Consider the following 24,314-nt stretch of genomic DNA (forward strand, 5'->3'; position numbering starts at 1 on the left):
GGTATTCAAACGTTGGATCTGCAGTAACAGCCTGGCCGTTATCAAGTGCTGGTGGTCGTACAACCACACCGACTCGTGAATTGTTGATGCATTACACCGGATAGGTTTAAGCCCTTAGTCTCATGCCAGATCGCGTCTATTTTTAAATCTGTCAGCATCTCGGTGAACGGATTAATCACATGCCCTGGATTGGGGCCTTACGGGCGATGACTCTACGGAGTATGACTGGAGTTCCTGCGATGACTGATGATGGAAGCCTAGCCCTGCGCAGGGACAAAAGTTTTGTACATTGGACGGCGGCACTCGTCTATTGACATCGAGAGAAAGTACATTCAAGCCAGTCTAATCATGCCGATTATCCTACTAGCGCACGTGGAACGAGAGAAAACCCCGCATATTGCTGACATTCGAAACGAAAAAACATTTTAGAGTTGGAACTAGTTCTAGTTATGAGAGCCGCGGGAGCGCGCGATTTCGTCAACGGCTCTGGCCGCGAAGTCCACACCGGACGAACCGCCCTGCTCTCCCTGTCCGAACCAACCCGACGACCAATTGCCGCTGGGAGTCCGCCCGGGCTGTGCGGGAGAGCGGTCGCGGATGTCATCGTGCTCGATGTGGTCGAAGGAGTTGTCGCTGCGGTTCTTCTTCAAGGAGGAACCGTACGCGAGACCGTCGTCCTCAGGGCCCAAGTTCTGTTCCTCCTTGGCCAGGGCATTGCGCAAAACATCCAGCATATCTCGCTGGTTGGAGAGGAACTTGGCCTTCTCGCCACGGGACATGGAGGACAGTTCGCGGGGCAAGAGGGAGCCGCTGGCGGAGAGCTCCTCGCCTCGCTTTTCGGGGCTTTGGCTCGTGGACGTCAACGAGCCCACCGCGGAGCTGATGGCCGAAAACCAGTCGTTGTTGGGGGCTGCGGGAGGGGCCCCGGTCACTCCGCCGGCAGAGGGAAGGTTGAACCGGGACAGAAGCGATTGAGCGACAGATGAAGGGCCCGACTGCGGGGGAGGGGTCGCGGGCCGCTGAGGAGGTAGGCCCAGGACCTTCTCCCGGATAAGATCCACGGCCTGGTAAAAGTACTGGAGACCCATGGCCTTGGCTTGCTCGTGGGTACGGCCGATGAAATCTTCGATTTCCCGTTCATGGTGGTATAGGAAAGGGTCCACGTAGTCCTGGTAGAGCAGACGGGCTCCTTGTGTCTGCGGGAGGACGAGGTAGGTCAGGAAAAACAGACGGAACCAGCTATAGAAGGGAAGCCTAGAACGTAGATGCCATTAGGGACCAGATTCCTTGGTATCAAATGGATCGAGGGAACTGTATGGACCTACCATCCCAGAATGAACACTGTCCAGGACTCTGCCATGAGGATGGCGGAGAGCACCACCCAGTACATCAACCATGGTGCTAGCTGGTTGGGGTCGGACGAGCGCAGAGCTTTAAAAGAGGCGAAGATAGGAAAGAGGATCGTGACAATTGAACTATCCCACATGCCGATTTAGAAGGCAGATTCAGTAGGTTCCCGGGAGGACCGGCAACCAGCTCGGAGTAGCAAAGCGCACTTACGAGAAGAGGTCCGCAATGATCCCGAACATGATGAATGAGCGGCGAAATTTCGCTTGATCGCAAGTGAAATAAAAATACTCTCAACAAGGCGTACAGAGACGGGAGTGGCTTCAGATGCAGGCCGATTTGGGTGCTCGAAGATAAAGTAATAATTGAAGTCTTATGGCTTCAGGATGCGGGGCACAGTACGGAGTAATCGGGGCCGAAAAAGCCTCACGAGACCAACGGAGTAGAGTCAGCAGGTAGAGGCGGCCAGCCGCAGAAGGAAGGGATCGGGTAAGGGGGCCAGGACTGTTGAAGAGGAATGCGGATAGGAGAGAAGAAGAAAAAAAAAAAAAAGCGAGAGGGAAGAACAAAGAGAAAAACGCGAAGATGAACAAAGCGGTAGCTGCCTTGAGGACCACTTTTCGGGAGAGCCCTACTCGGAGCATTGACGGTTCCTGAGGGGGCGCTGGCCGCTTTACCGGCGTAACCCTACGCTCTTACATAATGCTGCTCTTTCTCTCACCTCGTCTTGAAAACTTTCACTTTTGTACTTCCTGACTAGAGGATTGAATTGCAACCGGGGCGTAGTACTACAGGGTGCCAAATGGGGTTCGCTTTACAGTTGCCATGAAAGATTGCAATGGTGCGGAAGGCCACATGCAACGCAGTCGGAGGACATGTCATCCATTCCTTGCAGCTATGCAACGAGAAAGGTCGGAGGGAATATAGGATGGCCGTTTACACTTTTCCAGGGAATTGAAGCTGATTGAATTGAATGGAAAGACTGAAGCTAAGTACATACATACTCAATATAAGATTCCTACCTTCTCTGCCAGCTACCAGATAAAGCGGCGAGGCTTACATACCGCAATAGGAAAGCTCATAGTCCGCGCTAGACCTGAGATAGACTAGCGCAGACCTCAGTCGGGCGTCCGCTTTCGGTGGTGACATCATCCACCTGAAACTAGTGGCCTCTGGAAGGGAACTATTTATGTTCGTTCAGCTCCTCAGTCTCCTCTTGCCTAAGTGGCCAGCTGAAATAGGGGTGATCATGCTCGCTATACTTGAGCAGATGCTATTCCAGCTCATATATTTGCTAAGAAACTAACGCTTTCCCAGAACATAACTACCCTCACAAGTGGCATCTAGTATTTGGAGATGAGAGAGTTCTTCGTTTCCTCATCACCTAGGCCCTTGAAATGTCGAACCTCTCCACGTTTGACACCAAGATAAGTAGAGGCAATCACCGGGCCGACTAATTCCCGCATCTTCTCGTCAGCTTCGAGCGCATCAAGACTCTCCGTCAGTGACTTGGGTAGCGGCGTCTTGATCCCCAGGGCCTCTCTGTCTGCGGCGGAAAGCAACCCAGAAGCTGTGCGACAGTCGCCTCCCGTCAGCGGCAGCTTCCTCCTGAACCCATCGATCCCAGCGGCTAGCATACCGCAGAGCGCAAGGTATGGGTTTGCCAGCCCATCTAGCAATTTCACCTCGAATCGATTGACCGTGATCCGCCGCAGTGGCATCTCCTTGTTCTCCCAGCCCCAGGCCGCATACTCCCCTCCACTCCAGGTACCGCTCTGCACTCGATCATAGCTAGCGTCGTGCGCCAGGTTGAATGCCAGCACGGCGGGGAAATGCTCGATGATGCCCGCGAAGAACTGTTCCGCGCCCACTAGGTCCTGACTGTCGTCGATCGGATTGACGGATATGTGCGTATGCATTCCACTCCCCGCGCTGGTCGGGAACAGCCGCGGATGCATGGTCGCTCGCATATCGTACTTCTCCGCGACATCGATAATGATGGCGCGGGCTTTTAGTAAAGTATCAGCTGCCTTGACGGGCGTGTCTTTCGGGAGAACGAATTCCCACTGCCCCGGCGCCGACTCGGCGTGGAATTTCTCCAGCGCGATCTCTGCCTCGAGTAACGCTCTCGCGATCTCTTCGATCAGGTCCAGCGTCTGCTTATCATCATTTGTCATGCTGAAGATGGAGTGGTTCGTGCTGGGCGATTCGTAGCCCACCACTTTCCCGTCTCGTCGGACAAGTCGTAGGAAGACGACCTCCAGCTCGAATCCCACCAGAGGAAAGTATCCCGACTGCTGTGTCAACAGATGGGTCAGGTGGTCGAGCCGAGACCGCGCGCATTCGGCGAGCGGTTTGCCGTCGCTGTCCAGACTGGATGTCATCACCACCGCTCTGTGGGAGTTCGAACCTCGCTGGCGGTATAGCGTCGAAAGGTCGGGCTTGAGGTAGCAAGCGCCGCTGGGTAGGGCGCCGTCGGCCAGGACATCGCCGGGTAGTAAATGGTAAATGGCCTTGGTGATGGGAAGGCCCTGGCCATCTTTGATTAACTGCGTGAATCGATCGATCGGCATGATCTGCACGACGGTCGTAGCGCTGTAAGTTATATACTGCAGCCAGACGAACTCGATGCCATTGTTCTGGTCGAGGAATCCCGCCCAGCGGGCAACTTCACTGGTAGACATGATCGGAACGGGTGAAGAGCTCTCAAACGAAGGGAAGAAGATGTAGAATTAAGATCAGAATAAGACTGGGAAAGTAGAGAGGAAAATGGACTGATTGGCGAAGGGTACGGTGTATGTACAGCACACAGTAGCAGTTGTTTTTACATTTTAGTTACACTAATGCAAGTAGCTAACCAACTAGCGCTTTTGTTTATCGGTGCATGTTTGCTTTTTTGGTCACCCTCGCACCATCTCACCCTGTGAATCTCACCCTTGGGAAGAGTCAGATTCCATCTGTGGCTTGGATCTGGGCACGCACTGGTTGCTTCGGACACACCGCTTCAGCCGCAAATATGGCTTCTTGATTTTATGCTGCGACCTGTCTAAATCGTACTCGACGTATACTACGAGTATTTAGATGTAGATAGGGTCATAATTCCGAAGATAGCGGCATGGCAGTAACAAGTCAAAAAGAGGAGTTATTATGGCAGTGTGATCGTCGAAGAGATACTTTTCAGGAATTGTTCATTGGCTTTGCATTGAGAATGGCCTATGATGCATATTAGTTCTACTGTGAGAGCTTGCTCAATACACATTGGTTCGTTGGCATTGAGCTGCCACAGGACCAGAGTAAGGGCTTCATTGCTGCCATTTGAAAGCCCAGAGCCGTGGCGTCATAGTGCACGCACCGCTTTTCTCCGCCATGCGCCAGCATACCGATCTTGTCGGTGACCGCCAGACTCTTCGATCCCTTGGGCATCGGTAGCCGATTCCCAGTATCTTGGAACGATGTCGCGGGATGCCTTGCTTGAACTCCAATTTTTGGAGAGCCTCAGGCTGCGGGGTTGTGTCGGGCTGACAAATGCTCATCGGCTCGGAGGTCGGCAGTGTGAGCAGTATTGCCACACACTCTTTAAGCAAGCAACCCAGGGAGAAGCGTGGAAATAAGAGCAACGTGTGCCACACCTGACGTGGAGTTACTCAAAAACGGCGTGACTGCCGGGTTCGATGGGGGAATCCCGTCATCGTCGCCCCTCGCTGCCCACTGTTATAACTTCTATGTGATAAGAACCAGAGGAATTGTTTCGTCTTCACTCTTCATGCATCGTGCATTACTGAGACAGGCGAGACGCATTCAATTTCACCCTCCGAATCTCATCACCAGAACTCAATCTGCGCGCTCAATCAGCCAAACCAAAACGATGTTCAAGGTGGACTCCGACTTCGACAAAGTCCAGGCCTCCCGGCCCGACTTCAACCGCGACCAAGAGGTCACGTACTCGAAGCCTCCCAATCCCAGCTGGAAACAAGGCGACGGCGGAAACGATGGAGGCGAGAGTTTGAAGAAGAACCACATCGAAATCGACCCTTACGAAGAAGGACGGCCGGCGACGTCCAACTACAAGTTCCTGATCTCCGGCATGGTCCCGAGACCGATTGCGTTAATCAGTACCCGATCCAAAGACGGCACGTCGACCAACCTGGCGCCGTTTAGTTATTCGCAAGTTATCAACCACGATCCTCCTCTCTTCGCTGTGGGCTTCGTCGGCTCCCTCGACCGGGCCAAGGACACTCTGAAGAACCTCGCCGAGACCGAAGAGTGCGTGATCAACATTATCTCGGAGCACTTTGTCGAGGCTGCTAACGCGACCGCTGTCAATGCGCCATATGGGGTCTCCGAATGGGAAGTGTCGGGGTTACACCAAGCGCCGAGCTCGGTCGTTCAGGCTGCCCGCGTCAAGGAGTCGGTTCTGGCGATCGAAGGAAAGCTCGTCGAAACGAAGGAGTTTGAGAATCGACAGGGAAAGAAAACGGGAGTGTTGGCTATCATTGAGGGAGTGAGGTTCTGGGCACGGGATGATGCCATTGATGAGGATAAGAGCGTCGTTGATCTCAAGGTGCTGAAGCCGATCAGTCGATTGGGTGGGATCCAGTATGGGCGAACCACCGACGCGCTGGAGATTCCGAGACCGCAATTTTAGACGTACGGTGTAGACCCGAGAGACCTGTAAATATTTGCAATCAATTCTTTAGAGTACTTAACAATCGGTGTACCGAGTACGGGCACCTAAACATAACCAGCCCATGAGAATTGTGTAACTACTCCGTAGTAGTTAGTAAGACTAAAAAGAAATAGAATTGACAGACCGTGTCCCAGGGTTGTCAAACTTGGACTAATTTCCTTAGCTTTCCAAGCGCAGGGATGTCGCTTCGTCTCCGGGCGCAAACTCACAGCACGGCCGGAGTGAAGGCCGACCATCGGTTGACGGTTGACACGACGCGGCGTGGAGCAACGGTGGATCAGACCGGTGGATTCGTCCCAAGAGTATCCGGGCCTCCGGACGGAGAAAGGTGCCACTTTTTCCCTCTCTCGCGCCCTCTTTCCCCGGAGTCCAGACTCCGCACATCCTGATTCCTGACTTGTCGGCGGACGAGATGCTGACCAAGAGATCGAGCAGCTGCAGGGACCTAATTCTCACCAGTGACCATCCAGCAGGGAAACACTAAAGAGGATCGCCTCGTGAAGTCATCTCTTGACAATTTGAAAGGATGTGGCAGAAGGAAGTCTTGTCCTTCCAGAAAGCACCGAGTCGCAGACTAGCGAAGGGCATCACATGAGCTTTCACTGACCCAGCGCCTTGGGGGCCGCCGTTGATTGGCGGTAATTATTTTATTGGGTAAACATCATTTTTAATTGTCCTGATCTTTAATTTGTTCGTGTTTGAATCCAATGGGCTTGGGGGGTTTGGGGGGTTCCTCGTCGGAACTGTTGCCACATCTAGCATCGAGGGTGTTCCTTTGTACTCGGTCGACAAGCACAATCGTGTCAGAGGATTTAAAACTAAAATAAAATGGCTAAAATAAAAAGAAAGCACGAACAGAAGGACAGTCCGGGCGGTCAGGCTCAAGCAGGACTTGGGCCCTGTTGGTGGCTTTGCGGGCAGTTGGTGCCATTCGTTGAGCTCTGCCTGACCATCGTGAGTCCCCAATCGCTGACTGTCTCCCCCCCGTCGACCTCGAGCTAAACTAATCCCATTTCTTTTTTTTTTTTCTTTTCCTTTCCCTGCCTTAGATTCCTTTCGCTATTATCCTTAGGGGGGATTGTTATTATTTTTTATTGTCATTCTTATTAAGTCATCAAATATTATTCCTTTTAATTAAAAAAAAAGATTACGTCCTTCCCCTCATCTGCCACTCTTTCCTTCCTCCCTTGGTCAAACCGACGATCGTCTCACCGGCCACGACGAGGGACTCGTTCATGGATTTTTATCTCTGCTTAGTGCTTCTATCCAAAGACCTTTTCGATCACTGCTCCGTCCGTCCTTCCACTCCCTCCTCGACCACCGCCTTCGCTGTCCTTCCCGCGAACCCTCGATCGCTCTAGTCTGCGGATCAAACGAGTCGCCCAATGTGTTGTGACCACGGATGACTACTTGCTCGCAATGAGCCTCCCTTCTCCCCAGAAGAACGGCGGCAATAATGTTCCCCCTCCGAGGCAGATTCGCTTCGTCTCGACCGACGGCCAGCCGCAGACGAAAAGGCGACGAGTAAATGCGGCGTAAGTGCACCTCGAATGATATCATCATCCCCTTCTCCAAGCTGACATTGATATGCCGACAGCTGTCGGACGTGTCGCAAGCGGAAGATACGGTGCTCGGGTGAACAACCAGGTGAGACGCTGCGGATACTGCTGGCGATAGCGATGAGATGCCGAGCTTGACTGACCGATCCCTCCGAACGACATAGTATGCAAGACCTGCTCCGATTACAACCATGTTTGCTTGGGCTACAACGATCCTCCGACCCACGCTCGATCGCAATCCGATGCCGCCTCACGCACTCCAACCCTCCCCCCTGCCCCCGGTCCCAACGAAGCGGTCAACTCGCGCGGCCCCGTCAAAGTTGAGAGCCGCTCTCCGGATTCGCCGCAACGAGCTACGCTACCTCGGGGTGATGGAGCCGAGAAGCCCGCCGACGGCTCACGAATAGCGGACTCGAAGGATGACTCGGTCACAAAGGATGTCTCGTCGCGGACTACAAAAGAATCCGAACAGCAAACCGCTGGTGAAAGCCCAGAAAGTAGTACGTTGCGCATAGCTCTTCTGGTCTAGCTGCTCCGGGGTCGTTGTCCATGCTGACCGCGGACTCAACAGGTCGTACATCGTTAAGCTCAGGTTCCCGCACCCATGTTCCTTATTTCAGATATTTTGGCCCAACGGCCATAGTCCCGGGCTTCAAACAAATGGTAGGCTTTCCTATCCTGGCCAGCTACTAGTCCCCGCCTATGTGATACCAACAACGCTTGCAGGTTGTCCAAGTCCGCGGATCACGCAAGAGTAATCCATCCTTATCATCTGGTATGCACCTCCCAAAACCACCTAGTTTCCCAGTACTCCGAGTTGTCTCACCGACCCGCTATTGCGGCACTGTGCTGGTATATATGATGTCATTCGTCTAACTAGTGCTTTGTGGGATGCATGTAGAGTCACTGTCCCCTCTTAGAAGCCCCAAGCTCGCCGACGAGGGACTGAACCAATTCAACTCCATTAGCGACAGCCGCGAGACTCGTGATGCCAATACCATTCCCTTTTATGACCGAGACGATTCGTTACCCGTCAGCAACCTGGTGACGCACCTATGCGACCTATTCTTCATGCATTTGGGATGTAACTTTCCCTTTCTACAACGAGATAGATTCCTTCGTGACTTGAAAGATAAAAAGATCGACACAATGCTCGTGGACGCAGTCTGCGCTCTGTCGGCACGGTTTTCCCCGCATCCTCTACTGAGCCCGCCTCAGGCACCCTCGATTGACGGCTCGGCTCCTCCGCCTGATACAAGAAAGTCTGATCGCGGCCATTCGTTTGCCCGCCGCGCAATGAGCGCCCTCGTCGACTCGCTATCGTGTCCCACTTTATCTGTTGTTCAAGCTTGCCTATTGCTGGCATATGAGGAATTCGGCTCCAACCACGATAGTGGTTTGTGGATGTACCTGGGGATTTCCATTCGAATGGCTCAAGATCTGGGACTGCAGAAAGCTCAAGGATTGAAATACAACTACGGACAAAGCGGTGTTACGCCAAATGCAGTGATGACTGGACAGGCAGGGAAGTTAAGGGAAGAGCAGTACGACGACCCCCAAGTCTCGCAAAGTCCGGCAAAAGAAACGCCGGGGGTTGACAATCAACGGGCCTGGGAAAAGGAAAGGGTGGATACCTTTTGGAGCATTTTCTTCCTCGATCGTGTAATATCATCCGGGACAGGAAGGCCAGTGACCCTGCGTGACGAAGATATAGAGCTTTGCTTTCCTCTCCAGTCAGAATCACTACTCCCAAACGGCTGGCCCGCGCCATTCCCGCCGCTTATTCGCGTCATTCATCTCTACGGGAGGGTGACGGATCTGATAAATGGAATTCAAGACGTTAATCACGTTACGACAGACACACTCAAGAGACTGGCTGGAATGGAAAGTGACCTGACAGGTATTAATCTCCCAGTTTCCATCTGGAAATCCATTTACTCATGTGATCTTTTAGGCATCTATCAACGGTTATCACCCCGACTTCATTTCAATGCCGCAAACTTTCAAGCTTATGTAAAGGCGAAAGAGGGCACCAATTTTATTCTCCTTCACTTTGTAAGTGTTCTCCAATTCCTTGGACTTGAATGTGGTGCTTACCTTTCTTCCAGTGGTTCCATACTTTGATAGTCCTCCTTCACCAGCCCACTCTCCTCAATTCCTTCGGCGGGACAATTCAGCACCTCTATCCAAACAGCCGAGAGCTGTCCATGTCGTCCGCCAAAACTATTGCCGATATTCTCTCATTCTCCGAGCTAGTTGATGGGAAAAGCTTTATCGGTAACCCTTTTACGAGCCAGCCAATGTACATTGCTGCGTGCGCTTTCCTCATGGAGAGTGCCCACTACACATCGCCCACCTCAGGGTCGGGTTCGCCCCCGAGCCAGCCCCTTTTGGCCAACCAAACTAGTGGTTTCGTTTTGCCAAACATGGATCCTTCAGGTGGTTCAGACCGAAAGCCCACTGCTAAACACATCCTTCTGGCCTCGGCTGCCAAAGAGAACTACCAACGATGTTACAAAGCATTAAAGGCACTTGAGACTTACTGGGAGGGGACGAAATATATACTCACGGTTTTAGATCAGAAAGCCAAGGGTATTGTGGATCCGCTCTTATATACAGTCGAAGAGATGGAAAGTGCGGCCGATATCCCGGCAGTTCAAGCTTTTGCTGCATCCAATTGGCGCCGGGGTGGAGCGATCGACCCCGAAGGGTCAGGCACGGCTGTCGATCCATCGCTTGATGGAAGACGGTCTCCAAAGATAGACCCCAGTCAAGGTAAGATGATCGAGATTTTCTCTCTTTCCTCGAAAGCATTCCAACAGATGTGCTGACCCGCATTGTGCCTTAAGCAATTGGTTGGGCGCTCACAGGAGCTACCAACTCATCGCAGCCTAATCTGAGCTTGCTATACCAAATGCCTGCGGCACCAGTAGATTCGGTACCCAAACCCACGTACTCGTCGCAATACAGCCACAGCTATCCTCCTCTACCTATTCAACCTAGCTCCAACTCGGGTTCAGGTTCATTCTCGCAATCGCTCGAGCAGGCTCGAACGACATCTGTAACACCTAATCCCACAATGACAGCGGCGTCAGCGAAATTTTCTCCGTTGCCTTCTGGGCGAGTCTCTACCTCCGATGCGAACCTTCTTTTGGGCCTCAACACTTCGTTTTCCACATCTCGCCCTTCACCTTCTCAACCCACATTTCCCCCCCACATGCCTTCGACTAGACTTGATCCCCAGTCGGCGTCTTTTAATTACAATATCACATCTGCTCACAATGAGCAACAAGTCGGTGGCGAACATATGGCCACTAGGCCTGAATTCCATCCAGCCATCGCACCCCACGGCGATGTTATGATTGGGAGTCAGGACATCGACATGGCTACTCTTCAGCACCAGGATCAATTACCGTTTGCCTTCCATGGGGAGATTCTTCCCTGGCTAGAATATCTCCCCCAGGACGTCCTGAATTATATTGGGGAGCATCAAAATTACCCTACTCTGATGAGCCCTGACGATGGTACCCCACGGCCACCTCATTAACGCTCGTCATTTTGTCGTACATAGTTCCGGAGTCTACGTGCCCATGTTCAACGATGTGCTGTGCTTTTTCATGATTGGGAGCAAGGTATCCTCGGCGTTTCGGTCTCTACTGTTACGAAAACTAGAGCCTTTTGTTTTCCGTCTTTTGTCCATTGCTATTAATTATATCTATGTTTGGAGAATTTGCTTCTCGTGTGCAGAAGCGTCGCACCACTTATCATGACATTGCTTCATTTTCCTCCTATTTACGACTTTTCCCGACGCATCTGACGATCTCACGATGATTTGCACGATTGGCAAGCTTCTTGCGAATAGTTGTTATGTATGATAGTATTTGTCCACGGCCTCACAGTTCTGTTTGATGACGTCCTTCCCTTTTTTCGGTGCTCGGTTCTGTCTGCTTCGCTTTCGGAGTAGATTAGCATCGGGAGAATGTATTAGCCTTCCGCTTTCTTACTATGCTCATCGTATTCCTGTCTTCTGACGGCTTGCTATATTACATGCTAAGCGCAGTTGAATCCGAAGCCGAAGCCGAGCCTGATCGAGATAACCGCCTTGATTCTGTCAGGCATTTCTATGTGTATAAATATCTACCTGTCGAGAAACAAAGTAGTCTGTCCGCGTTCAATGAGCCCCCCGCATATGTTAACCTGTAACGTCGGAGCAGAAACACCAGAGTTATGGCATCGTCAATTGAATCGAATTTGGTGGTGAACAAGAGCACCCCCGAGCCTAATCAACATACACCTCAGGATATCGAAATAACAGTGTATGATGCGCCGCCGAACAGAGGCTTTCGGGCTTGGACACAAGTTATGGGATCTTTCTTCCTCTTCTTCAACTCCTGGTAAGCGTCATCTATCTCCCAAACGAACGAAGTATTGATTATCACCTAGGGGTGTTGTGAATACATTCGGGGTCTTTCAGACCTACTACGAAATCAACCTTCTTTCTGTCCAGTCGTCTTCGAATATCTTATGGATCGGAGCCATACAAGCCTTTCTATTGTTGTTGGTTGGGGTAGTCACCGGCCCACTCTATGATGCTAGCTATTTCCGTGCGTTAATTATAACAGGCTCTGGCCTTGTTGTCGTTGGCTTCATGACTTTAAGCCTATGCACGAAATATTGGCAAATTATCCTTGCTCAGGCCCTCTGCATTGGTCTTGGCAATGAGTGTCTCTATATCCCCTTCGTGGCTATCCTGCCGCAATATTTCTCGTCACGCAAAGCTATCGCAACGGGGATTGCTGCATCCGGGAGTAGCTTTGGTGGCGTGTTATACCCGATCCTCTTCAGGCAGCTCCAACCGCGAATTGGCTTTGCATGGGCTACACGAGTGCTTGGTTTCATCGTCCTTGCAACCTCATTGCTTTCAATCGGTGTCATGCGTGCCCGTCGGATGCCCCCAACAAAACGTGTTTCACTCGAGCTCTCTGCATTCAAGGAGCCCCCATATGCACTTTTTTGCATAGCCATGCTCTTAGGATACATCGGCATCTTCTGTCCCATTTTCTACATCCAATCCTACGCAGTCGGCACGGAGACAATGGGAGAAGATCTAGCCTTCTACCTCGTGGCCATACTCAACGCAGCTTCAATTCCAGGCCGCATCGTACCTGGCCTCCTAGGACCACGCATCGGACCCCTGAACATCTTGCTAACAAGTGCCGCTATCAGCGGAACACTTATCATGTGTTGGATTGGGATCCAGAGCTCCAGTGGCTTGGTTGCGCTGGCCGTTCTTTATGGGTTCATCTCGGGGGCTTTTGTCTCTCTTCCTGCTGTGGCTTTAACTGGTCTTACGGAGGATCTGCGAACGCTGGGGACGCGAATGGGGATGTGCTCTGTGTTGTGTGGATTTGGGTCTCTGTGTGGCGCGCCTGTTGCAGGGGCGATTCTTAATGCTTCGGATTCTTATCTGGGTGTGCAGTTGTATGCGAGGGTTGCTACTTATGCCACTGCAGTTTTGCTTCTCCTCTCGCATGTCTCCAAGGTTGGGGTTAAATTTATGGCTAAAGCATGACAGAGGTGCAGAGGTAAGCGAGACTATACAGCAGACTGTCCAATATAAGCTCCCACGGCTGAAGCAACTGGGGATTTAAGAACACATCGTAAAATATGATACAAAACTTAGAGATTGATAAGATCTCAATCTTAATCTTAGCTGAACTAGACTGTGTGGAGAAAGTGATTATTGTGAAGGACCAGGGTAAACTCACTTAGATCCATGGTTTACTCCGACGCCGAAGCCGAAGCCGAGCGCCGAGCTTCCTTCTTGGAACTTCCACCTTCCTTTCTCTTCTTCTTCTCTTCTTCTCTTCTTCTCTTCGTCTATAAATCGTCGATTATGCTACTCCTCCCGAGCCTCATTGATCATCATCCCAGAGATGTACTGATTGAATCTACTTGGATACGCTACCTCAGATAGGAAATGCTATCCGTTGGTTGATAGTGCTCTCATACAATGAAGTACTAATGATATGCTTAACCATCATTTGACTCATCTTGATACTTCCAGTTCTTCGGCTTTTTTTTTTTGTCTCGTACTATTCTACCGTATACGTCATCCGGTCTATTGTATCTTTCGAACTCGGACCAAAAGATGTCGCCTACCCGGCACAGGAATGGTCGAAAACCAGCCTGCGAAACATGTCGGCGGCGGAAACTAGCATGCGATCATGGATATCCCTCTTGCGCGCGCTGTCAGAAACAATCAGTCATCTGTGTCTATCTTGAAAATCCTTCTGCACGAGCCAGAGAAGATTTCCAGCAGCCGCACGACCTCAGGGCACAAGCACAGTTGACAGAGACTTCAAACACCTTGGCTTTGCCGCTTCCCAACAGCCATGAAATGTCTGGCAACGGTTCTCTGACGCCTTCAAAGTCTACACCAATACTTGGAGATTCTGCGAAATACCTGGGCCCTACGAGCTTTACGTCCGTATTTATGGAGCATAGTGAGCATTTTGAGGTTGATCTTGCTCTGCGGTCATCGAATTCAATTGAGAAAAACAGACATGAAGATGGAAAGGCCTCGCCTCCCAGTCCTGCTGGGCTTTCATCTTCACACATTCTCAATTTAGGAGCTCAAGTTCTACGTAACATCCTAGATGAGGTGAGTTGCAATGCGCTTTTATCCAAGCACGTCAACCCCAATGATGGCTGGATCAGGCTTGCCGGACGAACTCTTTTCGACAGTATGTGACATACGTACGGCCAGGTGCTAGGCCAGCAGCCTCGGACTGGCCTACTTGACATCGCGCGTTCAATATCAAGAAACAGCACGCAACTTCTTGCTCCGGAGGAGGGCCCACAATCTTGGATCCAATCGTTCAGCGGCAAGAATATTCGTTGGCAAGCTCCAGGCATCCTATTTACATATTGGGCTTTCGGTGCAATTTCTTCTTCTCCTGATAGCGAAGCTATAATGCGATACAACAGAGAGAACGCATCCATTCGGAGTCCGAAACAGCTGATGCTGAAAATGAAGAACTGCGCCTCAATTTGCATCGATCTGTGAAAAAGCCTCTCGTCCGTGAATTCCCTCTTGGTATATCTGCTTTATAAGCATAATATTCTGGAATCTATTATTCATGCATAGAGAACCCCCCGGCGAGAACGATAAGGTGACAATTTATGATGAGGCTAGAAGACGAGTCTATGCGGCAGTTTTCAGTATCGACAAAGTTCTAGCTACTTTTACCGGTAGGCCACCGCTGCTAAGCCGCCTGTACTCGACCACACGCTTGCCGCTGGATATCAGTGATGAAGCCCTCATGTCAGGCCATCGCAAGGAAGCAGACGATAGCCTAGATAGGAATGGCTGGAGTCAAGATTGTCGCATAAACTCGGTGATAATCCTGCGAGCCCGAACAATGTTTGCTATAATCCGTGATGAGGTTTTGAAGCTAGTCGAGATAGGACGGAGTTCTGTGCCTGATTTTGTGGCCGAACGAGCCTCGTGATTCTCCCAAGATGCTTTAGTGCCTGAATATTCTCAACTAACTAGATGCACGATGCTGAGGACGATATCGTCTGACACATATGCGTAATTACCGACATGCATTGTTTACTCGAATGATGAGATCGATCAGTTGAATACTCCAGGAGACGATCTATTTGCCCGCATACTTACCAGGCTAGAGTTTCTTCTCAATGTCTTTCTCATCGAGAGACTCCTAACCCAGCGGGGTCTCGTTAACCAAGGGGATTTGGGCCTCGTTGATACCAGTCGTGAATTGATCAGCCTAACTCTAATATTCTGGAAACGCAGAGATCATTTCCTAGGACTGCACAGCGACTTTGAATGGCTGGTGAGTATCAAAAAGTTCCTCTATCTCTCATACTCCGTCAGTCTAATCACCTTCCACAGGTCATGTCCTACGCTGTTCCGGCAAGCGGAGTACTCTGTCTCGAACTACTCCGCCAAGCGAGTAATCCCGAGTCGTATCCACTCCATCTTCCACGATTAGAGATCATACAAAGCCTTGGTCTCCTGGTTGGATTTCTCGACTGGGTCCGACCGATGGCCTCGGCCCGAGACTTTAATGTCTTTATAGCACGTATTGTAGGCCGAGTTCTGGATCGCATCCTCGACGCGCCGGGTAATTTGACTGGCTTCATATCCACACCAAGTCTACGTCTACCACTAGATTCATCCTTGTTCGGATGGGAGGGTGAGTTCCCGGAACATCCTCATTTGGAGCTCTTGATTGATTGGGATGGGGCTGTTGCGGATAGCGTTGGGTTTTGATTGTTGGTTCTCTCGATTTTGCGAAAGTTGGGTGTTCCACAAATGGTTCGTTGTTGGATCAAAGGGAGAATATCGGATATTGAGCTTGCTGCGGAATTCTAGTTAAATGGGGCTGGACTCTTTCTGATTGTGAGTGGTTGACATGCTGGGCGATCGACTATACAACTCATACAAGGAAGTGGTTGCCCGGCACAACCGGGCGGTGAAGCCGCACCAACAACAGATCAACACCGACTGTCACCATCGCCATTACCTATTATTAGGATCCATTTCAAGTGAGATTCATTGTTGAGTTCCCAGGAAAAATGCTCTAAATACCCGAGTACGGCCCTTTCTGACCCTCCCTTCGATGATCATTTCAGATCTCTCTTTCCCACATTCCTCAGTACCCGTTCATCGCCCAACAGCTGGGAAACATTCTCCGGCTCATCTCGGAGCTACCCTGTTTATCCTTTTTTTATTTTACGATCGGCTGAACTCTAGACCTGGAGCCACATTAAATGGAGGACCTTTCTCACCACGCCGACTTCCCCGACGAAACCTCACGCTCATATTCACTTGACGACGAAACCCTTGATTTCTCGCATCCCGACGAAGGCGCAGACGCAGAGACAGAATTGACCCAGGATTGCGGGTACAATTCGTCGGCTTCCTCGACACATTCATCGTCGGGGGACATTCTCGACGCCGATTACGATGATGACGAGCTCCCCAACCTGAAATCCCGCGCATCTAGCCGCTCTTCCGTCTCCTCTTTGCCGGGATCGGTGTTCACCCATTCGATGGAAGGGGCGAAGACGAATGCGCGCGATGCGCAGGAGTCTGCGATATTCTGGGATGATCAGTATAACAAGGGTCAGACGAGGGCAGAACCCGGGTTGAAGTCCCTTCAGGCACTTCGGCAGCGGGAGTCGGCGTTCCGGAAACCGAGTTCGGTGAGGGCATTGCAGATGCATACGGAAGATGAGGGCGACGAGGAGTATCTCACACCTCCGAGGCGCAGGGGACATCGTTTGTCAGATATCTCGATGCGGTCTTCCCACTCGTCGCCGTTGAAGAGGTCGCCTTACTACTCGCCATCCGGGTCGGCGAACAAGCAGAAGGTGAAGAAGGAGTATCCACTCGTGCTGCTGCACTGTACGCTTCTTCCTCCGTCACTTCCGATCCCAGGGCTGCTGGGACCCCCGGATCCGAAGGTTCTGAAGGAGGTTCTGCCGTCGGAGTATTGGAGACGGTGGAAATTGTTGGAAGAGAAGGTTGGGTCGGGTGTCCTCCGTGACCGTGGCGTACTGATCTCGCATCCCGAGGATATGTACGACTTGCTCGAAGATCGTCTGCTGGAGAGTCTGGAGCTGCAGCATCCGCGACTCGACCACGGACATTTCGTAGGGCACGAGGAGGATGACTCGGAGAAGGAAGACCAGGCGAGCAAGGAGAGCGAAACAGATGGCGAGCAGGGCGAAGACTGCCCGGACTGTGGCGGACGTTTCCTCAAGAACAATCACAGCAGGAAATGGGAGATCAAGGTCTTCGCTGCCAACGGACTCATGAGGGCTGGCGCGTGGGCGGCAGCCTGGAAGGAGATGGAGAAGGTGGATATCGAAGTCGGTCTCTGGCTTCCCTCGGTATTGAGGAGGGAGTTAGAGAAACGGTTGCGTGACAGCGAGATGTCCACCGCGCTCACTCGAATTGAAGTTCCGCAGCTCGTTGAGCCTATGCACGTGCCGGAGAGCCAGCCTTCGCTGCCTCAACCATCCCCTTCCCTATCCACCGTCATGCCAGTGCTTTTCACGCCCGAACGAGCCTCGTCCCCCATTCCTCCACCGAGTCCGACCCCGGCACCCAGACAGCAGCATCGTCCAACACCAACTCACAGTCCCATTTATCCGCCGAAACCAGAAGTAGAGATTGACCTCCACACTCTGCTGGTGAATTATATTCGGGTGCTGGCCAACGACCGACGCAACGTGGCCATCGTGTTTCTTAGTATTCTTGTAGTCTTCTTTGCGATCGACTACCGACCAAGAGCAACTGCATCCGACCTGCGTCCGTTTCCGCAAGAAGACATGATCAGCTCCACTTCGGTGCCGTCCATGCATATTTCTCCGGCGCAGAGCTCCTCTAGCTCTGCAGTCTGGGCAACTGCGGTCAAATCGGATATCCAGATGTCAATTGTCTCCACGAGTTCAATTGTCGCGGGTCCTTCGGTCTCTCATGAGTCATCATCTGCCAATCTCGCCAGCTCCGCGACGTCAGTGGCCGTTGCTCAGGCAGAGGAGTCCGCGGAGGTCGAGGTCGAAGAAAGCGAGGAGATCAAACAGAGCCCAGATATCGAAAAGACGAGCTCCGCCGTGATCGATTCCCAAGCATTACAACCATTACCCCCAAAAGACGATAAGATCAATTTCGACATCGAAAACGAGAATCCCAAAGACGCAGACACGGACAAAAAAGCGCCAATTCCCATCGTCGCCCCCGCAGAAAAACAAATCGACTTCAAATTAGATGAGCCAGTCAAGCCTAGCCTCGAAATCCTCGACACGACACTTAACGACACACCCCGAGAATCTCTTATTGAGGTTCAAAAAAAGATCCACGAAGATGACCCCAGCGAGGTCCACGAAAACGAGAAACCGCTGATTAAAACCCAGACAGCTATGAAGGAACAACAGGCACTGATTGCTACGACATGAATTGGTTTTTTTTTTTTTTTTTTAAAAAAAAAAACTTGATTTGAGGAATCCGATTGATGACTGATATGATATGATTAGCCTGATTTGATATGTTGATGTTTTTGACTTGGCCGACTGTCCGCCTTTATATATTATGAGATTGTGGTGTAATTTACTTAGTATGTAGCTTTGTTGTGTTTCTTTTTTGAATATCAGATTTGTTACTCCATGGCTGCCGAGTGTCTGTAGGCAGAGAAAAGAACCCAGCAAGAACTGGAAATTAATGAACAGAATTTCCTAGCTTCAGTGCCACCTGCCGACTCTTTCCCTCTCATACTGTCTGTCCGAGTAGTCAGCCCATTCCCTCCCATCCGAGCCTGGTGTATCAGAAACCTTCCGTGCAGTAAAGGTCACCCCTTGACCGACAATAGACATGTCAGCCTCGCCCACAAAGCTGGTGAACTTCCCATCCTTGAATGTGACAGTACCCTTATCTGAAATGTCCATGATCTCGCCCTCACCAGTCTCGCGACCCCTCATCTTGAGGAAGTATTTCCGGGCCGGGGTGTTCTTTGATTTCTTTGACCCGGCGCCACGTTTAGGAGCTGTTGTCTTTCTCTTAGACCCTGCCTTGGATCTTTCGCCCTGCCCTACATCGTCCTCGGAGCTTTCTTCGTCCCAGCCGTCTTCATATTCGCTAGATTCATCCTCCTGAGCACAGTACCGTTCCAGTCCGGCCTTATCGACACCGATGATCATCACGCCCTCCAAAACCCCAAAGTCAAACTCCGCTTTAAAAATGCCAGGCTCACCAGTTGCATGGATATTTAGGCCTAGATCCTCCGTCACATCAGGCCATCCCCCTTCGATCATTTCGCAATCAACAATGTAGCTCCCGACGGGCGATGTCCCCTTCCGCGCCTGACGGCAATAGTCTGCATGTAGCTTTGCCCGCTCCTTCTCTCGTTCCCGGTCTGCAGCCTCAATTTCGGCTTTCTCCTTCGCTGCATGGCCCTTGGCTGCTTTCTGCACTGCAGCCTCATTCCAGCCCATGTAGACCGTCTTTGTACCAGACCCCTTCCCTGTCTCATGATGTAGCCCTGTCACTCTATCTGCAGCCTCCTGCATTTGGCTCACGCGGTAGCTGCTGGACCAGGGGAACGGAATCCCGACCACAGAAGTCGTAATCGTGCGGTCAGGCTGGGCTTCACTTCCGAAGTATTTATCTATGACCCATTCAGGGTGACCGGACAGCCCCTCCGGTGTAAAATCATCAAGCCATTCACGGTACATCTGCTTTTCCAAGTCCAGGATATGCGGCGGCACTGTATCACATCTCCCGTCCTGAAGGACTTTCTTCATCAGCAGTGTTCCGTTGCCGGAGAACTGGCGCTCGTCAAAAGCCACGCCATAGTGCTGTAACTGTCCGCGGACAAAGTCGGAGTGGTCTCGGAGGGATCGCTGGGCACTTGAGCTGAGTTTAGGTAGGAACATGCCGCGCAGAGAGTCGCCATTCACGCGCTCGATGCGACCGCGCTCGGTGTAGAACCGACCGCACGCGGAGATGAACCCATCGCGTTTGACATCGGGGGGGAAAGACATGTTTGTTCTCGGTTGATTTGGTTGAGCCAGAGACGGGAGGAATGAGTAGAGATCTTTAGGTAGAATGCCACATGCGTGGTGGATGTATGTACTTTATGGCGGGGCAATACTATCAAATAAATTGAGAGGATATGTAAAACTAGTTATGTTGGCGGCGAGCATACTTTTATTCACTATTGACGGCATGACTATGCAACATTCACAGCTCTAACGGATTTGTTGTCTCCATGTTATGAGCAACTACAGCCCAGAGTCGTACCACGGTCACTCGCGGTCCCTGTCAGTCTACCGTGGTAAACCGCAATTTCTCTACTCCTCTTGGCCGTAAAAATTGATGCGCACGGTGGGAACTAGGATCATATTGACTGCATCCTTTAGAAATGTTAATAGCACCAAGGTATGCTCATAAACCATCAATTTGAAATAAATATATAACCCCACAGATCCAAAAGCACCCCAAACCATACTCCGGAGTAATCCAGAATAATCTCACCTTTTCTACTAGTTAGCTATGACGTCATCCTCTTAAGTAAGCCCTGAGTCACCAGGAAAGTCACGCCGCCCGGAGATTCGAAACTCCGCCGCACTTCATCTTTCTGCCTCCTGCCGCTCTGTTTCCTACCCGATCCCGATCTTCCACTCCCACCAAGAACACCAGACAAGCACACCCTCCCTCCCCGGACAAAAATGGCAGGCAAGAAAGGAGCAGGCGAGAACTCCAAGAAGGCCGCTGGTAACGCCCGTGTAGGTATATTTTACCTATTATTTCTTATGCAAGCGGAAGAGGGGGGGAGAGACTATCAGATTACCCCGCCCCCGCTTTCGAATGCATATTTTCGATCGATCTTACAAGACTGGCTGGCTGTCAACGAACTATGAAGTAATTGGCTAACCGTGGTATTTGGAATTTATAGAAGGCCGAAGCTGCCGCGGGCAAGAAGGCCCAAGAGGACGCTAAACGCGCCGCCGAGGAAGACAAGCAGTGGTCGAAGGGCTCGAAGAGCAACGCTAAGAAGTACGTCTTTGCACACCCATCCACCCACGTACCTACACATATATATGACACATACACAAATCCCCATCGCTATCTCCATGCATACCTTCCAAGACCATAATCCTGACCAATCTCTCTATCTCCAACAGAGACGACGCGGAATCCAAAAAAGCCGAAGCCGCCCGCAAGAAAGCCGAGCGTGACGCCCTCCTCGCCGAAGAAGAAGCCTCCCAACCGAGCAAAGCCAAAGGCGCGAACGCGAAACAAGCAACCAAGAAGACGCGCGGCCTGGACCTATCCCAGCTGGACGACAGCGGCCCCGGAGCCAAGAAGGCCTCTGCGCTTAACGCTTCGGGTATCGATAATGCGCTGGACGCCCTGAGCTTGACGAATAAGGATACCTCGAAGATCGACAGACACCCCGAGAGACGGTTTAAGGCGGCGTATACGGCGTATGAGGCGCGACGTATGCCGGAGATCGAGGAGGAGCATCCTGGTCTGAGGAGACAGCAGCGGATTGAGTTGGTGAAGAAAGAGTTTGAGAAGAGTGATGAGAATCCGTTTAACCAGACTTATGTGGCGTTTGATGCGTCGAGGGACGAGGTGGCGAATGTGAGGGACGCGGAGAGAAAGAAGGTGGAGGCGAGACTGGGGAAGTAAGTTAATCATTTACTTGATTGATTGGTGGTGTTGTGTCGAGAGCCAGGGCAGGCAAATCAGTCTGTTAATATACCCTATGTGTTGCCTGCCGTTCTTTTTTGGCCCTTGGACTGTTTCCATTATGGATGTGATGTGATGTGATGTGTATTTCACGGGATTGATGATACTATGGCATATGACCAGCTTGACGGAGTATATTATAGACTGAGGCGGACACGATAACTACCGTCTTGTGTGAGGCTTGGGACAGATTGAATCCTTTCTGAGCAAGAAGAGGGCTACGACTGTTCATTCATAAACAGCTTCATAAACGAAAAAAGAACAAAAATTAATATAGACAATTCCAAGTGTATTCACATTTGTCCTAAGCACTGGCGCCCTCCCGAGAGACACGGAAATTGGTATCATGCAATCTAGTATCCAATACAGGAAAAGAAGAAGGGTAATGAAGGGAATCAAAAAAAAAAAAAAAAAAAAAAAAGAGTAAGACATCAAGTCATCATCCTGCCCAAATCAGGAGCGTGAAAGGAATAGGACACAGAATTAGAAAGAAATTCAAGGAGGTCGCTTAGTCGTCGCAATGCGGACTCGTTTGTGTTTGGGTCCGTCCCTCTCTAGCCCATCGCCGCGCGCACATCCCAGACAAACAGATTCTCATCCCAGCCCACACTGGCACACCATCCCTCACTGCCAAAAAGACACCAGTCAACGCCGGTCACAAACTCCGTGTGCTGGTTCATACGGCCCAACTCCGCGCCCATCATGGGACCGGGGCCGGCGCGCATCACGTCAGTATCTCCGACGATACCCGAGGGGGACTGGTCGCTCCAAGCGCGACAGGTCATGTCATATCCTCCACTCAACAGCACGTTCGACAGGTGGGGGGACCAGGATATTTTGCGAACAGCATAGTCATGTCCGACCATGACTGCCTGAGGGCCCTGCTGGGGAGCACGAATGTCGAAAGTGCGGATGGTTCGGTCCACGCCGGCAGTAGCCAAAATCGAAGGGCGGTACTTGTTCCAGTCATGGCTCAAACATTCGGCGGGAGGCGAGGCAGCGGGAGGGACACCTGGGGTGCCAGGCATGGTAGGAACGGGCGCCGCGTGGATGGGGATCTGTAGGACGAGGTGGTTCGAGGCCGAGGCCGGAGTGCGGAGGTCAAAAAGGCGGACGTATGAGTCGGATGTCACGCAGGAGAGGATGTCGGGCGAGTGGGGAGAGAAGGCAGCAGAATAAGTGCAGCTGTGAGTGGGAAGGGTGAGGAGGGAGTGAGGACGTTCAGGCGACCAGACGCGCACAGTGCCATCCCAGCTGCTGGAGCAAAAGCGGTCCTTTGCGACCAGGTTCCAATTCACGCTGAAGACTTCGCGGTTGTGCTCTTTCCAGTTCTGCACGGGGAAGTCGTTGAGATTGCTGTCGAACAGCTTGATGCTACCATCACCGGAGCCAGCCAGAACCTGGTTTTCGTTTATCTCCGACCATGCAAGGTCATAGAGGGAGTCCTGAGTGGTGAACCTGCGGGGGCCGAACAGTCAGGCTTGCGGGGGAATCGGCAAGAGGCGTTGCACGACAGGATCCTTACCATTTCGCGGGCACAATGCCGTTGGGAGTCAGTTCCAGAATAAACAGACGTCCATTGCCAACCAAGCCAAAATTGGCCGATCCAGCAACCGCGAGCCGATTGTCGAAGAAGGGCGAGTACTTGACTGCGCAGCCGTTATAGCCCTCGGTTCTGAAACGGAGCATGGTTCCCTAACTGAGGGAGAAAGAGGGAGAGAGGAGCGCCACGCGAAGAGGATGGGTGAGAAAGAGAGCAGGAAAGGCAAGAGGTTGGGCGTGGCGGCAGTCCATGCGTGAGGAGAGAAGAGAAGGAAGAGAGAGAGAAGGCCGAGAAGGACAAGAGCGAGGATGCCTCAGGCGAGAATGCGGGGAGACGAACCGAGGTCTGCCGTTTTCGTCTTAGCGCGCTTTACGTCACGGCCGTGAAGTTCGTCGGTGTTTCTCTTTCACATTCACGTCGCTCTACGTCGGCCGACAGTGACGGCGTGCTTTCTTTGTTGACGCTTGTGTTATTACATTCCTCCTGGCTCTGACCATCTTGCTACTCTCCTGTCACTGCGTCGTGATATGGTCCACCTACTTTGAAACCACACGGGAGAACGGAAGGCATTCACTGTTTCACTGTGATAAACGACCGTTAGGAAGCTCCGGAAAGTGAGGGAAATCAGAAAGCGCTGTTAGTGCTCGTGCCTGACGTGCAAGTCAGGTTTGCTATCGAATTTGAATTGAATTGATCAGAGCTCATGGCCGACGATGCTATGCAATTTCAGGCACAATAATGTCTTAGGCTGGCTTTAGCTGGGGTATTAAAACCCCAATTTCAGCCATTTACGGCTAGATGTGTATGACATAGGTTTGTTGGAGTCAGTATACAAGTTAGACTGCTAGATAATGAAGGGTTGTGTGGTTTTTCATGGCCGCAGAATGG

At 51.5% G+C, this 24,314-nt stretch overlaps 10 protein-coding genes across 10 annotated transcripts; 6 read left to right on the plus strand and 4 right to left on the minus strand.

The window, feature by feature from the left end:
- Window positions 1–443: 443 nt before the first annotated feature.
- On the minus strand, window positions 444–1,589 carry KD926_006039 (HVA22/TB2/DP1 family protein; the record flags this gene model as incomplete). Its single annotated transcript, XM_053099009.1, has 3 exons — window positions 444–1,254; window positions 1,326–1,475; window positions 1,561–1,589. 3 exons carry the CDS (start codon window positions 1,587–1,589, stop codon window positions 444–446), a joined length of 990 nt encoding a protein of 329 aa, XP_052957101.1.
- A 1,101-nt stretch (window positions 1,590–2,690) lies between these two features.
- KD926_006040 (FluG family protein) lies at window positions 2,691–4,031 on the minus strand (the record flags this gene model as incomplete). Its single annotated transcript, XM_053099010.1, has 1 exon — window positions 2,691–4,031. One exon carries the CDS (start codon window positions 4,029–4,031, stop codon window positions 2,691–2,693), a length of 1,341 nt encoding a protein of 446 aa, XP_052957102.1.
- Window positions 4,032–5,212: 1,181 nt separating this feature from the next.
- Window positions 5,213–5,992, plus strand: KD926_006041 (flavin reductase family protein; the record flags this gene model as incomplete). Its single annotated transcript, XM_053099011.1, has 1 exon — window positions 5,213–5,992. The coding sequence occupies one exon, from the start codon at window positions 5,213–5,215 to the stop codon at window positions 5,990–5,992; it is 780 nt and encodes a 259-aa protein (XP_052957103.1).
- An 870-nt stretch (window positions 5,993–6,862) lies between these two features.
- Window positions 6,863–11,140, plus strand: KD926_006042 (putative C6 transcription factor; the record flags this gene model as incomplete). The annotated part of the gene is made up of 10 exons (XM_053099012.1): window positions 6,863–6,988; window positions 7,292–7,569; window positions 7,632–7,681; window positions 7,758–8,093; window positions 8,165–8,256; window positions 8,320–8,456; window positions 8,514–9,493; window positions 9,548–9,648; window positions 9,702–10,368; window positions 10,443–11,140. The coding sequence occupies 10 exons, from the start codon at window positions 6,863–6,865 to the stop codon at window positions 11,138–11,140; spliced, it is 3,465 nt and encodes a 1,154-aa protein (XP_052957104.1).
- Window positions 11,141–11,820: 680 nt separating this feature from the next.
- KD926_006043 (monocarboxylate permease-like protein) lies at window positions 11,821–13,165 on the plus strand (the record flags this gene model as incomplete). The annotated part of the gene is made up of 2 exons (XM_053099013.1): window positions 11,821–11,987; window positions 12,037–13,165. 2 exons carry the CDS (start codon window positions 11,821–11,823, stop codon window positions 13,163–13,165), a joined length of 1,296 nt encoding a protein of 431 aa, XP_052957105.1.
- Window positions 13,166–13,993: 828 nt separating this feature from the next.
- On the plus strand, window positions 13,994–15,895 carry KD926_006044 (fungal specific transcription factor domain-containing protein; the record flags this gene model as incomplete). Its single annotated transcript, XM_053099014.1, has 5 exons — window positions 13,994–14,257; window positions 14,584–14,692; window positions 14,746–15,103; window positions 15,416–15,455; window positions 15,515–15,895. 5 exons carry the CDS (start codon window positions 13,994–13,996, stop codon window positions 15,893–15,895), a joined length of 1,152 nt encoding a protein of 383 aa, XP_052957106.1.
- A 500-nt stretch (window positions 15,896–16,395) lies between these two features.
- On the plus strand, window positions 16,396–18,588 carry KD926_006045 (uncharacterized protein; the record flags this gene model as incomplete). The annotated part of the gene is made up of 1 exon (XM_053099015.1): window positions 16,396–18,588. The coding sequence occupies one exon, from the start codon at window positions 16,396–16,398 to the stop codon at window positions 18,586–18,588; it is 2,193 nt and encodes a 730-aa protein (XP_052957107.1).
- Window positions 18,589–18,870: 282 nt separating this feature from the next.
- Window positions 18,871–20,169, minus strand: KD926_006046 (uncharacterized protein; the record flags this gene model as incomplete). The annotated part of the gene is made up of 1 exon (XM_053099017.1): window positions 18,871–20,169. One exon carries the CDS (start codon window positions 20,167–20,169, stop codon window positions 18,871–18,873), a length of 1,299 nt encoding a protein of 432 aa, XP_052957108.1.
- Window positions 20,170–20,856: 687 nt separating this feature from the next.
- Window positions 20,857–21,823, plus strand: KD926_006047 (DUF1014 domain protein; the record flags this gene model as incomplete). The annotated part of the gene is made up of 3 exons (XM_053099018.1): window positions 20,857–20,913; window positions 21,084–21,184; window positions 21,313–21,823. 3 exons carry the CDS (start codon window positions 20,857–20,859, stop codon window positions 21,821–21,823), a joined length of 669 nt encoding a protein of 222 aa, XP_052957109.1.
- A 614-nt stretch (window positions 21,824–22,437) lies between these two features.
- pex7 (putative peroxisome biosynthesis protein (Peroxine-7)) lies at window positions 22,438–23,572 on the minus strand (the record flags this gene model as incomplete). Its single annotated transcript, XM_053099019.1, has 2 exons — window positions 22,438–23,341; window positions 23,409–23,572. The coding sequence occupies 2 exons, from the start codon at window positions 23,570–23,572 to the stop codon at window positions 22,438–22,440; spliced, it is 1,068 nt and encodes a 355-aa protein (XP_052957110.1).
- Between the last annotated feature and the right edge of the window lie 742 nt (window positions 23,573–24,314).

The sequence above is a fragment of the Aspergillus affinis genome (assembly GCF_023601865.1).
Source record: "Aspergillus affinis strain CMG 70 chromosome Unknown NODE_30_length_300691_cov_86_450199, whole genome shotgun sequence".
NCBI lineage: Eukaryota > Fungi > Ascomycota > Eurotiomycetes > Eurotiales > Aspergillaceae > Aspergillus > Aspergillus affinis.